At 37.6% G+C, this 18,163-nt stretch overlaps 1 protein-coding gene across 1 annotated transcript; it reads right to left on the bottom strand.

The window, feature by feature from the left end:
- Nucleotides 1-1,200: 1,200 nt before the first annotated feature.
- Nucleotides 1,201-8,180, bottom strand: LOC146657088 (uncharacterized). Its single transcript, XM_085424907.1, has 7 exons — nucleotides 7,683-8,180; nucleotides 7,336-7,603; nucleotides 6,933-7,079; nucleotides 6,761-6,837; nucleotides 5,683-5,789; nucleotides 4,684-5,129; nucleotides 1,201-3,100 (listed from the first exon to the last, which is right to left on the bottom strand). Exons 1-7 carry the CDS (start codon nucleotides 8,012-8,014, stop codon nucleotides 2,795-2,797), a joined length of 1,683 nt encoding a protein of 560 aa, XP_085281033.1. The 5' UTR covers nucleotides 8,015-8,180; the 3' UTR covers nucleotides 1,201-2,794.
- Between the last annotated feature and the right edge of the window lie 9,983 nt (nucleotides 8,181-18,163).

Here is an 18,163-nt window from a genome sequence, read left to right on the forward strand (position 1 = left end):
GAGATGAAAGTCGTTTCCGTTGAGCTACTTTTTTTTAAAAAATCAAATTGGCTTCGTGTATATCCTGATATCCTAATATCATAATATGATAATATTAAGAATGTCTTGATTGTACGATATAGCTTTAGGTAGTTTATGCACAAATGTTTCTATGTCACTATATATATATATATATATATATATATATATATATATATATATATATATATAAACATAATGACAGAGATACAATAGTGAGTTGTATCTGTAAAACACAGTGGAGGCTCTGTCGTGGTTTGGCTCTCTGTTTCGGCCTGTGGTGTAGGGGACCATGTCAAAATTGATGGAACACTGAAGGGATCCCAAACACACTGCAGATGCAGTAAAAACATACATGGATAGAGCAGGCTCATCATGACAGATCCAAGTCAGAATTTTCATTTGGTGTGCCTCCTCAACTCGTATCTATAAACAAGCTGCAGCTGTGTTTTTAAGTACAAAAAATGTATTGGTTTGTTTTGCTAGTGATGCTTGAATGGCTCTACATTGTTTGTTTGTTTTTTTGGTTTGTGAACTTGAATTGTTTTATGTGTGTATTGTATACGAGTATTGCATTGTATATAGTTAAACAACTTTTACAACTTTACTACCTGGAATAACGTTAACTGAAGATTGGGGAAGCCAATGCAGAAGTCCCTTAAACCTGTATTCTATCTGACGGCCACCAGATGGCAATAGATGTGGTTGTAAGAAAAACTTCTGGTTCTGTTGAAGTCTAGTGGGAAGTGGCTCTGTCTTAACCTCTGTAAACACTTTCATGCTGGGTTTATCAGTTCAGTCCCTCACTTGAATCATTTTGAATAAAAAAATCAAGTCTATTTTGTAAATCTTGGTGATATAGTGTTTTAACATGGAGGACTATTTGTGCAGAAAAACCTGGGTGAACACTGTGGGTAAATAACCCTTGGCTTCCTTTCTCTGTGACCTCAGTAAACACTTCCTTCAGAACTTTAGAGGCTAGTTTCATATTCTATTGAATAAAAAAAAAAAAAAGCAGTTCACATTATAAATTATGGTCATTATTAGAGTAAGAAACATGGATTACCCAGGGCATGCTCCTGGGCTAATGACTGGTCGATTACAAGTTGTGAGCATCAAGAAGTTCTGCATGTCTTTATAGAGTCATTAAATCATTACTCATGTAATACATCAGACAGCATATCATTTCAATCATGATCTAAGATGTTATTTATTAACTAATTTACATTTTACATTTCCACAACAAGAATACTAGATGCAAGGACAGTCAAGCTTCAATATTTTAATCAGTATTTAAGAACATGTAAATGAGCTGTGTCAAAGCCAACAAAGTTGGTTAGCAAAGTACGTAGATTTTACCACCATGCAGTATACTGCACATATAAAATGGGCAAAATCAAAATATCTTCAAAGAACTTCTAAATACTGAAGAACTCATCTCTGAATCCCCAGTTTCAGAGGCACTCATCAGAATGAATTGGGTCCTATGGAGCTGTAGTCCAAAATAAAGTAAATTTTATGAAAATTGTAATGTTTTCAATAGATGAGGTTGAAAGACGAGTTAGGCTTCCATTTTTTATTTTTAATCGTACTAAAATATATGTATACGAAACATTAAAAAAAACAAAACAAAAAAAAAACTTAAACCTCAACACCAACTACCATTTTGATTTCAGGTATGAAACAAGCACCACCAAGGATCACCATCATTCACTACAACCAACTGTTTCTCATACGTACATGGAAGTTTGTTGTGATTTGAGGACTCTAGACAAGTGGAAGACAAAAGAAGTAGTGGCAGGTCTAAAAGAAGTAATGTCACTAAGATTCATCTACTGTTCTCTGAAACTTCATCAGATGTGATCCGAGTGGAAGGGTGGCTGTCAAAAAAATGTACTCTTAAGGAAAAGAAACAGGGAGAAAGGGCTGAGGTGTGCCAAATTAAACAAAAACAAACTAGACTAAAAATCAGCATCCAACGGTCTCATGGAGTGAGGAATCCAAATTTGGAATTTTTGGTTCATCATTTGTCAGTATGTAGAAAACATAATGACAGAGGTACAACAGTGAGTGTTTACAGCTATCTGTAAAACACAGTGGGGTCTCAGTTTCAGCCTGTGGTGCAGGGGACCATGTTAAAATTGATGGAACACAGAAAAGAGGGTTCAGATTATCATCCGCCATGCACAACCAATTGGAGAGGGTCTAATTGGCTAACCACTTTGTTTTTCAGCATGACAGGGATCCCAAACACACTGTAGATGCAGTAAAAGGCTCAAGTCTTTTAGACAGTGTGGTACGCTTACATTTGGGGTGAGCAAGAGGTGAGACAGAGAATACAGATCTGCGCCGAGTGGTTATCAGATTCTGATTACAAATGCAAAACAAATGTATTTAGATTTATGTTCTTTGGAGGGGAAAACTAACAAATGGAGACAGCCCCCATTGTTTCAGACATTGTGTTGATGTATTTTACTTTCGTTATTTGGCAAAACCTCATTCACAAAGCAACATGAACCTGCATTAAGGAGGCATTAGATAAGCATATAATGCATCAGACAGCAGAGTTTCTATAAAAACACACCCTAGAATATTGTAGGGTGTATTTTGTTGTAATGAAAAGTCTTTGTTACCTGTTCATCAAAGCTGCTGATGACTTGTGAGATACACAACCATTCCTTATGAGTTTAAAAGAGCACCAAATAAGGAATTTAGAAGGTTATGGAAACAACCTCAACAACCACATGCAGGGACACTAACAAGCAGCAGAACTCCCTCACAGGTCAGTAGACTCCCACTGTTCTTTACTTATCCTGGCTCCAGTCACTTCCTGCTCTGTCTTTTCCTCCATCTTAGGCCACGTAAGCCAATCGGGGGTGAGATATTTGAAACTGCCACTTGCTGCAGGAACAAATGAAAATATTGCCGGAGAGGAGAAGTAATCCCGACTGCGGATGCTTGGACAGCCTCTGAAATCCAATCTGGACTGCCCTTGTGGGTTGAGGTAGTGGGCCGATGTTGCTAAGAAGCTGGAATTAGGATAAAACAGAAATCCTCCAAAGTGTGAAAGGCTCATCAGGTCCTGATAACAAGAATAAGATAGATAGAAAAGATTATCCGAGGATCATGGACAGCAACAGCCCAGGTCAAGAGTGGTTTTCAGTCCAGAAAGACTGAAAAAAACCTACAACACACATAATGCTCTAGAAGTGTAAATACATTACATGAGTATTTATTGTATTGTGTATTATTTTTAAAAACCTAAAAGTACAGTAGATCAAGTAATAATAGGAATGGCTTTCATTTTAGTGTTAATTAAAAAAAAAAAAATTCAAAGAATTCCTACTTGTACTTGTCTACTCATTTTTCCAGGGGTACTTAAATGCAGGTAATTCTGCAACTATAGCTATTCAGTTATATAGAGTATCTATATAGACGCATTTTTTAAAAATAGAAAACTCTGCAAATCCCTTTGGAAACCGTTTGAAATACTAAACTAAACTAAGGCATATCCACAGCCTCTGGAAACTTAAAAAGTAGTTCAAACAATATGAAGTTAAGTCAAAAAAAATACAGATGAAGACAATTTTCTCAGTTATCTATAGCATGAGTTAAAAATAAAACATGAGGGTACTTACAGAATGTAAAAAGCAGACACATTCTTCATTAAACTTGCAAGTAATTATGCTGTAATTTCTTTAAAATAATCCTTTTGATTTGTAGAAAAATATAATTTTTTATTATTTAAAATTATGAACAACATCCATCCATCCATTCTCTTCTACCCATCCTTTTCAGGGTTGCAGGGTGAGGGAGGGGGTGGGATGTCTAGTTATGCACAACTATGAGACATTTTAATAAAAAATTTACAACTTTGAAAATAAAATCTGACATCCTACTTTTCTGCTCTTCACTACATTAATTAATGGGCTATATTTACTTAAATTAGGATAACCAATGAGACCACAGTGAGGTAACACACTAGTTGACAGTGAATTATCCTTTCCAACCTTTAAGGTTCCTGTGCAGACAAACCAGCTATATATGTTGTTAAAACATAACCAGTGCTTTGTCCTTTGTGTTTCTTTTAGTATTAAATGTGGAGTGTGCCAGTCTGTACATGTATGACCGGTCAGAAAGACTCTTCAAAAAGTTGCAGTCACATGAGGGTCAAAGCGCCTCTCTCCAGCCTTTGGAAATACATTCTTTGGAAATGCTGACTGCATTTTTTTAACAGATATAAGACTTGTTGTGCATTCTGGGTAGTAAGCACCTTAAAAACATGACCAATGGAAAATGCACTAAGTTTTGCTATAAAAAACACTATTTGTGCTTCATGTGTCTGTTCATATTTACTCTGTAGTTGAATTAAAGTAAAAAAGATAAGTAAATAAAGTATAAGTTAACAGTTAAAATAGGCTAAATCTGCACTTTTTACAACAATTAAATGCTACCTACAGTAGTATGCATAATAAGTATTAAAACACACCATTCTTTAAGTTTGATTACTAATAATACTTCCTATGCTCTAAGTCTCATCATGTGAGCCTTAATGCCTCACTTTGACAGGCACTTAAAGGCTATGGGTGCCCTAATGGATTTTTTTAAGGTTATGCAGAAGTCATTGGATATAGCTTTCAAATTGTGTTTTGTGTTGCTATGTACCTGTGCCATTGCATGTTGTTGATTAATAGGAAGAGGAGTCAGTGCTGGACTCAATCCACATGGCACTACTCTCTCCACGTTGGCACAGCTGTGCCAGGTGTTCAGCCGAGATGAGTGGAAAAGGCCATTTGAAACACTGGGATCCCACAGATATCTGTTTAATTCTGGAGAATAAGCACAGCTGTATGCAAAACCGGTGGAGACATCAGACAGTTGTTCCGTCCTTGCATCTTGTTTCTGGCAGCGATTTGCTTGGTCAGTTGTTAGGCTGCTGACATGACTTTGTCCGAGGTCCACATCTTTGTGGATCCTGGCTGTAGTCTGCATGGTTGCTTCTGTGATGGAAACCTTTGGCTCTGGTTCTTTTTCCTGGTGTGTTTCACACATCTCTTCTCCAGGAAACTCCTCAGAATTTGTGTCCTTATCACTGTCACTCTCGTGGGGATCTTGCAAAACCAAAATAAACAAGAAACAAGACATATTCATACTTGTTCAAACAACAAAAATTCAACAAAATTCCATTGTATGGGATAATGTCAGATCACTGTCTTAACACAGCCTATAAATATTGAATACAGGTTAAAAAAAAAAAAAAAAATATATATATATATATATATATATATATATATATATATATATATATATATATATATATATATATATATATATATATATATATATATATATATATATATATATATATATATATAGGTCACTCATATACAAAGTTAGTTTAGCAAAGATAATTCAAGTTAAAATATGTTTAACTTTAAGTGTACTTATTTTTTTTAATCTTCTATTAAGTGTATATATAACTGAGCCAATCATATCGTATTAACAAAATTAAAATACCACGAAAACTGTGAAAAGTCAACGGTAATCATGGTCATCACGTTTTTAAACCCTTTTCTTAGTTCTGTAAGCTTTTGTGTTTTTTATAGCATAGGGGTTGCACTGACATTATGAATACTGCGCAGGTGAAGTGGTGAATTCGCTCACCTGAAGACTTGGAATTGTGTGAATGCTGTGGAGAGTCTTTTACAGGTTCATGTTTCACGTCAGTCAGCTGTGTCTCTTTAGAGCTGTGGGATGAGTGTTGTAGTTTCCTGATATAACCAAGAACAACACAATAAGAAGAAAAAGGTCACCCGTATCATTGCTGAGTAATAGTGACTTGTGGCAGTTTTGTTCAAACTGACATTACTTTGGTGTTCAGTCGTAAAAAAACGGAACTTCCGCAGTTTTGTTTTGTTTTTAACTCAGAAGCTCAGAAACAGATTTTATGTGTGAAATTTGGCGTCCTAGAGTAAAAGAGACATTCTGTAAAGCAAAGCATGCAAAGACACATTTGACCTTTTTTAATGGGAAGCTAAAATTTATAGTAATATTCCGTAAACAAGATTAGTGGCTTACTGGGAAAAAATGTTCTTCTAAAGCAACAATTTTTTTTTTTTTTTTTTTTTACAAATACTGATGGCTGCAGTTACCAAATTGAGGCCAAAGTGTCTGTGTTTTTTCAAGAAATGTGGGGATGTTAGCACTGAGTTTATAATTATACTCTGTGATTACTTCATGAGGTTTTAGATGCACATTTGACTCCTCTAGCAGTAAAAAGAATTGTCACAGCTACCTGGATTCAGATTTCTTTTAGTAGAGAACACTCTGAAATTGAATTTCCAGTTGAGAAATTAAAACTGCACAAACAAAATAGGATAAATAACACATAAAAAATACACTTGAGGAAATTTTGTTTAGGTTTTGTTTTGTATTTTCCTAGATGTCTCTAGGAAAGAATGAAAAAAAGTGTCCATAATGCTATAAGTAAAATTAATTGATGACTTTGTTTATTGTTTTAACTTTGTTTGAGAAAAAACAGTTATATAAGCACATGTTATCATGTTATTGGCATGATGTTTCATTTTTTAATATCATTGTTATCACCAATACATATAATTTTCATTTACTCCTTTTTGTACTTCTACACAACCACAACAAGGTACTGCAGGGTTTGGTTTCATATAGAAACAAACATGTACATAGTATTTTCTTTTTTTGTAACTTATAAGAAATAACTTGCCTCTTCTCTCTCCTTCCATTGCCAGTATCTCGGAATCCCTTGGCGAAAGGATTGTTGTCTATTTTCAGCTGTGTGATCTAATATTTGATACAAAAGAAACATTTCTTTATGATTGCAGACTCAAAGTCTTCACCTTCCTTTCCACTTTTTTCTAGGGAAGAGAATTCCTTACCTTGTCATTCTGGTAAGCTGTAACTGCGATGAATTCAGTCTCAGAGAACACATATGTCCTAAAAGTGCAGTAAGGCAGCGTTAGGATGTCGTTTGCCTTTACTATATGAAACCTGGGCTGGTACTTGTGCATCGAGTTGAGAATTGTCTGCAAATGAAAAGAATTAGAAAAACTCAAAATTGGAAGCATAGTGCATAGCAAAAATAAAAGGAAAGCGTTAGTAACACTTAAGTGAAAAGAATTTCCCAGCACCCCCAAGCTACTTTACGCATTGAGCGAATTTACTGGATTTCTGTGTTATTGCTCACTAAAAGACCATAAACAGCACGTCTTGATGCGCTCTTTGACAGCATGGTGGTTGTTCAAAGCCACCTTTAAAACAAGGTGTTAGGTGAAAACTTACAAATCCATGCTTGTCTGATATGTTGTTGGTTAGTTTCAGCTTGAGGAAGTTGACCACTTTGGACATCCACTGCTCTCCCGTAGCCGGACTGTCCGGGTGGATGTACATGCGTTTGGGCATCTCGGGGTCCGCCTTGCCAGCCACCATCCAGCGTGAGTTATGGAATTTATATCTACAGTCATCAGCTGCCACGATGTCCATGAGGAGAATATATTTGGCTTTTCTGTCCATCCCCGTGCACCTGGCCCTGAGCGGCGGAAACATACGTCTGCGAGGAGAAGAGACCGTGACAGGAAGCACGCATTCATCAACACCTTTCCATTCATGCGTAAATGTTAGAAAATTACCTCCCAGATTTTGTAATGACCATTTCTGTTCCGCATTTGTGGAACTGTCTCCAAAGCTCACTGGCTTCTAAATAAAGTTTGGGCTCATCTTCTGCTGTTTCCTCGATTTCCACAAGTTCACGAGGCCGAGAAAATAGCGCAGAGCTCTCCGGCGTAGATGTGCGAAGGATCGGATCTACACTGGAATCCAGGCTTCGGTTTGGCGGTCCTCCCGTGGATGCAATTGGGAACAAAGTGAATCCGGACAGGAGAGTCGCGCAGGGAGCCGGATCTCCTCCTGGAAAAGTTTGAGGCACCGCTGCTGAGACGCACAGCTCAGAGAAAGTGCGCATGGTTTCCAAAGAGAAACTTTATTAGGAAGACCTTACAATTTTATACAAAATAAAAACAGTTGTACATAAAAAAAAAATCAGCAAAGCGTGTTAGAGCAAACAGCTGTTATACTTGTTTATCAGCCGAAGGTCCACTACTCTCTAATGCCTCCCAGCTTGTGTCGAAGCCGATTTGCTTATTGACACGTTTGAACTCCTTGTGACACTCGGCAGTGGGTGGGGTTTATTTATGTGGAGAAAAGTGCTGTCCTATGTTGAGTGAAATTCAACTTTATTAATCACAAAACAAAACAGCACATTACACACGAACAACACTGAGATATACAAACAACCAAGACTTGGCTCACTTTAAAATTATTATTATTATTTTTTTTTAAGTTGCCATTTATAATACAGCACCAATATGCAACATCGCCATAAATATGAAATTATTCAAAGTGTCACTAAAAATTACTTTTTTTTCCTAAATAATTATTTTCCTATTTTATACTATTTTCTTATTTTAACACAAATACGGCTGTGACACAGGAGGAAAAAAGTATTTAAGACACTAAAATGAGTGTATTTATTTGTGATTTACAGTTACCCTAATCACGTTATCATTTCTATAAAATTATATTTAAATCATAGCATTTTCCCGTATTAGGGTTAACTTGTAGAATTCAGAGGTTAAAAAGGGGGATTAAGAGGTTAAGAACCCAACAATGGATCTGTGAGATCGCATCTTCTGTAAAAGATCATTTATGAGAAGTAGCATACAAACACACAAAAAATGTATAAAACCTTGATTTACAAGAGAACTCTTTTGTTCCATTCTGTGTTTGAATTGGGACAGGTTTTGTACTTGAGGGTGTGATTTGTCCATAGACTGTATAAAACTGGTTTCTGGACTTCAAAATGGAAGTCCAGAAACCAGTTTTATACAACATTTGGTCAAATTTGGACCAGGAGGTGGAGTGCTATTAGATATCGGCTAATTATATGGGTACAGCACACACACACACACACACACACACACACACACACACACACACACACACACACACACACACACACAGAGAGAGAGAGAGATGAACAGCAACACATGATATAACGATATATTACAACGTGCTGTCTATTAAGCACACCCATTATTCATACACTGGGACATGCACTCCTAGTAAGATTGGCAGCTATACTAAATGTTTTCCACTTCAAGGCACAAGAAAACTGTCAAAACGTCTGATTTTATAAAGTTGGTTACGTTTGCTACAGATTAATTAATTAAGTGCATTTGATTATCAGCTCCTGGTTGATACATATGGAATACATGCATTTAGTTTTTCACTGCTTTTGCATTTTGCTAATTTTTCTGTTAAATACATAATAACAAAGTATAATTTGTTTATCTGAGGACCTGATAAGGACCAGATTATGTTTGATTATGTTTTCATATATAAAAAAACTTCATCATTGAATTCATATAGTGTAAACAGCCAAATAAAACACAACAACTGAACTTATCAAAACTGTTGCACAAACTTCTTGAAAAAACTGTACTGCGCAGCAGGCCATATTATTTTCAGGTATTCCATTAAAATGCTCCAAAAGGCACCAACAACACAAACCCAGTGGAGAGGTCCAGTTCAGTGACCCTGATTAGTGGAGGTGAGGCCTAGCAGACCCGCTACCAGCTACAATTGCCTGTATCTGGACACCTGTCAATCAAAGAGGCTTTTGAGGCTCTCCTTTTTTTCTTTTGTCTTTGGTACTTCCATATTGGTTTCATTTGTCAGCTCCATGATTTGTCCATTCAGCCTTTTTGTTTTTTTTACATTGTAGTGTAAAATCCATCTACTAATTAGAAGGTTGGTTGTTCAATCCTCGTCTGCTCCAGTCTGCATGCCAAATATCTGTACGAGATACTAACCCCAAGTTCGTCTCCAGTGCATCCATTGGAGTATGAATGTGTAGGAATGTTAGACTGAAGCACGTACGGAGAAAGCATAGAAAAAAAGCGCTTGTGTGAATGTGTGTGAATGGGTGACTGAGGTAAGTTGTGTAAAGCGCTTTTAGTGCTCAGATAGTGTAGAAAAGTGTTAAAAGAACCAGTCCATTTACCATTTAGAGTGATAAGCCTAAAAAGCCTGCATCTACTCATCTATGCTTTCTTCAAGTTTTCTGCTGCTTCATGCGCTGTTTCATTTAGTTTTTTTTTATAGCTCAGGAGAAATTGGAAACACATCCTTACAGTGGTGCCCTATATTGACACCGCAGACAGTGAGCTACTTGATCAGAAAGGCAAGTACCTCAAACATGCCATAGAGGTTATCAGTGGAAGTTTCTTCAACAGGTCTGGGAGCATGAAGGACTGCATAATATCTTTGTAGGTGCCAGTGAATGCACAGTCCTGACAGTGAACCCTGAAGGTGAAAAGGTGTTGGGAGAGGAGCTCTCTAGATGGCATCATAAATGCCTTTTGATAAAGCAAACACTGACTGACAACATGGCTTCTAGTCTTCAAAAAGGAAATATTCCAGATGCTCAATGGTGCTCAAAACACTAAAACACTGAAGTGTTTCTAAGAAGAAAAAAGTCAACACTTTTATCATTGCTGTGTGTGTTGTTGTGTCTTATAGTGGGCCTAGGTGTCTGAAATAAACTGTTTTAGCTCTCGTCCCTTTGAGCCAACAGAAGGTTTAAACCACAGTATAAAAGATGGGCATAGCTTCTGGGTCTGAACAATGAAGGCAGCATGGAAGTGCCTTTAACCTGCATTCTTTTTGATGTCTACCAAGAGGACGATAACTGTGGTTGCAAAAGACTTCCAGCCCTATAAAAGTCTATGGGAAAACAGCCCCCTGGTCTGACCTTAGTAAACTCTTCTCTAATGGGTTTATGGGCTCACTCACTCATTTCAGGTCAAATTGTATAAATTATAAAGTCCATTTTGTATAACACAGTCTGTCTTAGATCCTGCATTTAGGTTTGCATAGAGGTATACTCAATATTGTTGGCCGACTCAAGGACCCTAACCTCCACTCCCCACCTCCTATAAACACTGTAACAAACACCATAGCAGCACCACTAGTGAAATCTGTGTAACAAACAAACCTTCTGTCTTCCCACATCATTGCCGTGCCTTGTGGTTTCATTTGCTCCACTGATGTGGTCTCTCTGTACAGTGCTGCATGGGGACAGTGTGGGAGGATTCGGCTCTGTGGAGAAGCAGCCAGTGATTTTCCCGGCTGGATTAGACTCTAGATTTGGTTACAGACTTTTTATTGCTCAATGGTCCATGACACTGCAGGGAAAACTTTGTGTGAGTGAGGGCGGCAGGTTCGGCATACAGTTGTACCACACGTGTGTACAACACAGGAGGGGCTGGACAGCATGTCAGCATGAGGAGATAGCATTGAGTATGAAGTCACATAACATAGTTGTGTGTGAAATTTTACTGTATGTAGTCCTAATACAAATAACAGCAACAGAAACATTATTAAAACCAAAGTTCTTGAAAATGAAAATGTCCTTTACTAGAAGTCCAGTTAGTCCAGGGTAAGGGGATTTTAAGAAGTATGTCCAGCTGACAGAGACATTATATCTTTGATGTCAGAACCTGCAAGACATCCAAGACAAGGCAGCAAGAAAAGGCCACCAGCTGACCATTATTCAGTGATGAAATGCTTGCTGGGGGCATTTTTTCCATTTTTAAGTCAAATATATAACTTAGTTTTAGGCCACTATGTTTCTACAAATTAATAACAAACTATTTGACAATGTACAACTGGTGCTATCAAAGACTGTGGCTAATTCAGACCGCTGAGAGTAACATTATGTTTGCAAAAGCCCTCAGCAGTTACTGTAGCCTACTAATACATTAGCATTAACTTGCAGCTGACTAGATGTAGAACAGGATTGCCAACTGTCCCGCTATTTTGCTCAATTTACGGGACATCCCATATAATGAGCAAAATTAGTTCGCCCCTTATTCTACCTTAAATGTCCCGAATATTGACCATTACCTATGATGTCCCCAACAGATGGCACTCTTACAAATACCAAATTAGATTTGACCACAGCTGTATCAGAGGAGAGCTTGTGTCCAGTCACCACCATCGCTGACGGCCCATCACACACACCAAATGTGAGGAGTAATATGTGATTTGTAAAAATGTGGTGGCATTTTGTCTGTGTAGCATAATAAAGTTTTGTTTGAATATTTTTTGCTTATTTCTCAAAGGAAATGGCCATGTGATTTCGGTTATCAGTTATTTTGTTTTTCTTTAATGTTTTGATGAGGTATTGATTAAACTAAATAACATTTTACTGCATTTTTATTATATTTACACAATTCCCAGCTGGCTGTGCATTGTTGCAAAAAATTACAACTGTACAACTGTAAAAAATTTTGCTAGCATTTCGTCTCATATTTACATCTCTGAACTGTTTTGTGCAATTCTAATGGTTTTTAAAAAGGTGGTCAAGAAAACACAGCCAGTGCAGAATTATTGAATTACAGCTGGCAATATGGCAAAGTCCAACTGGAGCTTCACAGAACTGCATGATGGTTTTGGGCTGAACTTAAATGAAAAGAGTTAATCTGCACTGTTTCATATAGTAGTGTCATCTAGCTGCTCCACCGCACTGTTGAACAATCATTTTAGGTGATGCACCACAGAAATAATAAGATAGATGCACTTAACCAATATCTATGTCAGTATTGCATAGGTCCAGATGGGCTCAAAATTTGATGTTTTGTAACACTAACATATGCACTTTGTATCATTTTAAACTGAAAACCATTCATATAAATGTTTCAGTGGAAACTTTTACCTCTCTAGGTGTATGATCATTGGGGCATTTTCAAATTGTAACAGATATATGCAAGTTTATTTTCCTTAGAACATAAACTATACCTGAAGCTCAGTATTCTGTGTCTGATAGTGTGCTACAACTTCAAGTTGTTGCCTTTGATGAAGCGGTAAGGCCAGTTTTCCAAAGGCAACACACTGAGGTTTGTAGTACAGTGAGGATTCTGCTGTGAAATCAGGAAATGCCTCACACTGGACCTTTTGTTACAGCTTCCCCAAGATTCTTTGATCAGATGCCTAAGTAAGCACACGTCTTAACCAGAGGTCATTCAAGATATGTGGTGGGTGGCAGAACTGTTGATGACCCAGTCTTTTTCTATCAGGGAAGCAGGGGAAAACCCTGTCTGTTCATCGGCCTACTTCAAAGAGTCAGCCAGTAATCTGAAACAGGCCAGAGAATGATGGCAAACAAGACGGCTGGTGTTATTTGTGGGTTTGGCCCATGAGTTGTGTGTAAAACCTGCCACTGCGGATAAACCCACAGATCTCCACTGGGTCACTGCCCAGTAACACACTCTCTGCAGTAAAACATCCACATTGCTGGATGGATCCTTTTGGGTGCCAATAAGGCAAGAGAAGCTTGATGAATAGGGAAAGGAAGTTCCATCACAATAAGCTTAAGTCCTGGGTTGGGTCAGTTTTCAGTGGGGTTATCTGACAGATTGTAACATTGTGGCAGGAGATCTGTATGTATAGTCATCAGACCAAATTGACCAAAATTTAATTTAATTCATAGAAATACAAAATCCAACCAGCAAGCTGAAACAAACAATCGCCATAACCTATGTCAGCAACATCCATCATCACATTATCAAGCAGTCAAAGATCAAAGACCCATGCTAAAATATTCATGAAATCAGGTTGAACCCAGTATGGTAAATGTGGGCATATTTTTCACTGGATGAGTAAATTCAAGGCCATCCACACTGACTGGTAAATGTCTGAGCCCAGAACATTAAAAAAATTTATACAGAAGATGTTGCAATAGCCTAAGAAGATGAGAATTTTGGTTTTCCTTTTAGGCTATGTACAGACAACAACCTTCACAAATAAGATAAGGCAGCCTACATGTCATATAACCAGTGTAACCTGTTTTGATCCTATCCATCTCTCCACTCATCCATTATCTTCCACTTAACCTAAGTCAGGTCATGATGACAGCAGGCTAAGCAGGGTTCTCCAGCCACAGTTTCCACTTCTTTCTGCGGCATCCAGAGGCATTATCAGGCCATACGAGATCTATAATCTCTTCAGGAGGTTCTGGCTCTATACTGGTCATATCAGCAGGCTGTGGCATGAAATGGAAAATTCACTTTAATTAACATTCACAATATATATCACTTATCAGTCCATGGGTATCTATTTTTATTGATGGTAGGATGGTGCATTGCTGCAAATTATGGGACAGAAACATCTTATGTCCTTTCATAAATGATGGTCTGGTGTGTTTTATGCTAACAGAGTTAATAAGGAAGAACTGAAGCACATTTCCTTAATATTTAGATCATTAGACCAGCTCTTATGGCTGCTGGATCTTCCAGATCACTTCACTGGCAAAGCTCCTGAGGAACACTGTCTAATCGACCATAGGCTTCTATGTCAAAACACAAAGCATGTTGTGGTACTTTTAAAACGGACCCCAGAGAGCCAAAAAGAGTAAAATAATATTTGCGAAATGAAAACATAAACACAGACAAACTTTAGAAAATGTTTTATGAAGACAGAATAAGTCTGACCACGTTTAGCTGACACATACTCACAGCCAGGAGCTCTGGAAACCCTCCAAACCTGTCTGCCCGCACTGTCTCCCCTAACACCTCTCGTGTTTGGACAGTTGAACGTTGATGAATGGCCTAATGGTAACGGGTTAGTGTGAGTGAACATATTTGGGCTTTGGAGGTGGGAGGAATGTAGTTTAGCAGCGGAGCAGAGGTGCTAAAAGAGATATCAAACACACTGTGACCACATGTCTCAAGGTGGCAAAAAGAGTCATGAGAAATTCAAGTTTGGCAAGTCTCCCTTCATTTCATATTCAGACAGCAAAGTGGTGTTATTTTTGGCACCTCTTAACCTCAGTGAACAACATAGAACAGGAGTTAGGTTGCTTGTTTTGCTACATGTTAAACAAGCATAGTTTCAAAAATATTTTTATCTTTCAGATGAACCTTTCCACATTTATCTTGGACCCAGTTCTTCTGTTAGAAGATTTCCATTTGCGTATACCATACAGGTGAAAATTCTATATTAAATGGTAAATTAAGGGGAAGATGTGAACCTAACTATCCAATCTTTACCCTAAACAGATCACTGGTGACCCACAGGCTATTAGGATGCTGAAAAGTGTATATAGGAAGTTGGAGTGAACCACAGTTCATGTGTCATGCACTTTAGAGCTTTGTTTTATTCTTTGGTTATGGTTACATTAGCCCTGCATGTTAAACAGGACCTTTAAAGGTACCCAGTATGCACGAAAGGTCCTGCCCAACCATCCATAAATGAGGATTTGTGAGAACCTTTTCAGTCATAGCCCCTTAAATACATCATTTACATGACTGTGACATTATATCTCTGAAGCAGTTCTGTTCCATCCTTAGCACAGCTTCAAATCCAACCAGGAACATTTCAGAACCAAAACATTCATTTTATTTTGAATGAATATTGGCTGGATTCTTTTTGAGTTTCTTTTGTGAGACCTCCTGTTTTTCTCTCCTGCTCTCTGCAGTTTCACATAACTTCTGTTAAAACAAAAAACAAAAAAAAACCTGTATAGATACATCAGCATGTGTTACTCAAACCATATATAGACTGATCGGCCTTCACAGTTGTGTGAAGTACCTCGATATGGGTGCTAAAATATGGGTAATTATTGGATTGATCGGTCCAGATCAAATGCATTTATGCAGAAAGGAGCTGCATTCACTAAAAAACAATTTCAGAACCTTTGCTGATCCTATTCACTAATTTCAAAGTACATAGGGTCATGCAAATTCTATCTCAAGGATCATGAGTGTCAAACTGATGATGCCTTAACATCATGGTCATATTCTGTTTGCCATATCCCTTGTCTAAAACAATTTAATAAATCTGTATTCCCTTCTTTCTACTCCATTTTAGGGGTAGAAAATGTTCTTTTCATTAGTATATTTAAAGTCCATGACCAAGAGTCACAGTCCTGGTTCGTGCATTTGTTGTATGTATCTGTAGGACATGATTCAACAGTTTCAGTTCAGGCATTAGTGTGGTTTACAGCTGAACTGTGTATGCAGACGAGTCTGGCAGCAGATAACCTTTGGGCTGTGGGGATGAGTGTGGGGGTTTGAAGCTGAAGATTCTCAAGGTGATGCGAAGCATTCTTCACATTTCCCGGATCTTCAGATCTCTGGAAATAGTCAAACAGTTAAGATGTATTTGCTCATTAGGCAAACAACAATACCCATGAGCACTTTTTTCTGTCTTCAGGTTTAAGGTGAGTTCTCTGAAGGTTAAAACATTTGAAAAAATAGGTGAAAAAATGTATATATGTCATTTAATCTACAGCTTTTACTGTAAACAGCTGCAAGCTTTTGTCCCATCCTCCCTATTTTCCTCTCTGTGAAGTTCAGTCTTGTTCCTGCATTTCTATAATTCAGCTTTTATGTTCATTTCCTGTGTTAGTTGGTAGCTTTTTGTCTCTTGTGTCTTCTGCTTAATTATACTTTTTCCCATCTCATTGTCTGGATTGTCATCCCTTGTTACTTGTTAGCGAGCTGAAACAACCACAGACACACAAAGAAAGATGTTACTAACATGAAATAGGGCATATGTAGATACAAAACTTAAACTAATCTAGGAGTCATGTTAATGGGGTGGACCGCTGTCAATTATAGGAAAACCCAAGGGTGTGTCATATCAAGCCAGGGTCTTTAAACCCATCTTGACTTCTAACATCCAAAAGATCTTACTATTTATACTTATATTACATTTATAGTTTTTTTTTTCTTAGAGTGCACACAGTGATGCAGAAGTAATTTAAAGTAAAGCCAAATGTATTTATTTGCTTCCAGTTCATTCTGCTCAGACAGCAAATTTGACCAAAACCAGAGAGGTTTGTTAAAAAAGAATAAAACAAACAGAAAAAAACAACAGGGCCATAAATCAGCTAAGAATGTAAGTGAAAAAAGTGAATGGGAAAGAGTTTTGGAAGGAAGAGGCAGAAGGCCCCTAGAAATCAATTTTTGTCACTTTAAAACTATTGAGAGGTGAAAGATGGATTGAAGGCTGGACATTAAAGAGAGCTGTAACTGTAAAACAGCTTCTCTCTTGATTAGCTCTCTGGCAAGTGATGTTCTTTAAGTGAGCTCCACCCAAACATTTCTCCGTCATCACTTTATGTCTGTGGGCATACAGAATAAGACTCTGCTTCAAAGAGAGTCTAATATTTGTATGAAAGGCTACTGGAAGGTAATGTGAAATGCCATTTAAAATTGTTTAAGAAGTACAGGGAATTATGAATATTATATTCCATGTATAAAAATAGATTTCGTTGTGGAAGCACAATACAAAAGATGTCACCAAAGATGTCACTAACCCATTGATTAGTAAAGATGTCAGTAAAACCTTGAGCTGGTTTGTCTACTTTAGACACTTTGATGTTTTGAAGTTGGGTACAGGAGACTACATGCTCATGGGCTAAAACCTTATGACTGACACGTTGTGGAGCATACCCTGTATAATCCTCCTTTCCGACAATAATAAACGGACTTCATCTTTTTTATAATATGGCAGCTGAGACCCTAAAGCGATTAGGAAAGTGTTTTTGTGACCAGATGCTGACCATGAAAAATAAGGCTGGTTTAAGGCATTTCTACTTTTGCTTCACTTTTCATACCTGAAAGCTACACCTATCAATTCCCAGGTCATCATGTAGAGCAGGTCATCTGCCAATCAGCAGGGTGAAAATTTCATCTTGGGCTACTCCCTGGGTGTCTGTGAATGTTAGACAGAAAAGCACAGACAGAAAAAAGTGCTCTTATGAATGGATTAATACTATATGAAAAAAGGAGTTACACCCCAGGTCTTCTACTACTTGTAGAACCACCTTTAGCAGAAAATAACTTGAAGCAATAGTTTTCTCTATGAATGTATGACCCACCACAGCATTTCAATCAGGTTTGAAATTTGACTGTGTTATTTAAACACTTTTGTTATTATTATTATTATTATTATTATCCATCCATCCATCCATTTGCTTCCGCTTATCCTTTTCAGGGTCGCGGGGGGTGCTGGAGCCTATCCCAGCTGTCATAGGGCAAGAGGC

The sequence above is a fragment of the Rhamphochromis longiceps genome, linkage group LG12 (assembly GCF_057381845.1).
Source record: "Rhamphochromis longiceps isolate RC_006_pf linkage group LG12, R_longiceps_female_GT1.1, whole genome shotgun sequence".
NCBI classification, from domain to species: Eukaryota; Metazoa; Chordata; class Actinopteri; order Cichliformes; family Cichlidae; genus Rhamphochromis; species Rhamphochromis longiceps.

Excerpts from the sequence above, each read along its gene's own strand:
- LOC146657088 (XM_085424907.1), bottom strand. The coding sequence starts at position 8,014 with ATGCGCACTTTCTCTGAGCTGTGCGTCTCAGCAGCGGTGCCTCAAACT. Across the intron at positions 6,838-6,932 it reads CAGCTTACCAGAATGACAAG|ATCACACAGCTGAAAATAGA; the intron begins GTAAGGAATTCT and ends ATCAAATATTAG. Across the intron at positions 5,790-6,760 it reads AATGGAAGGAGAGAGAAGAG|GAAACTACAACACTCATCCC; the intron begins GCAAGTTATTTC and ends TGGTTATATCAG.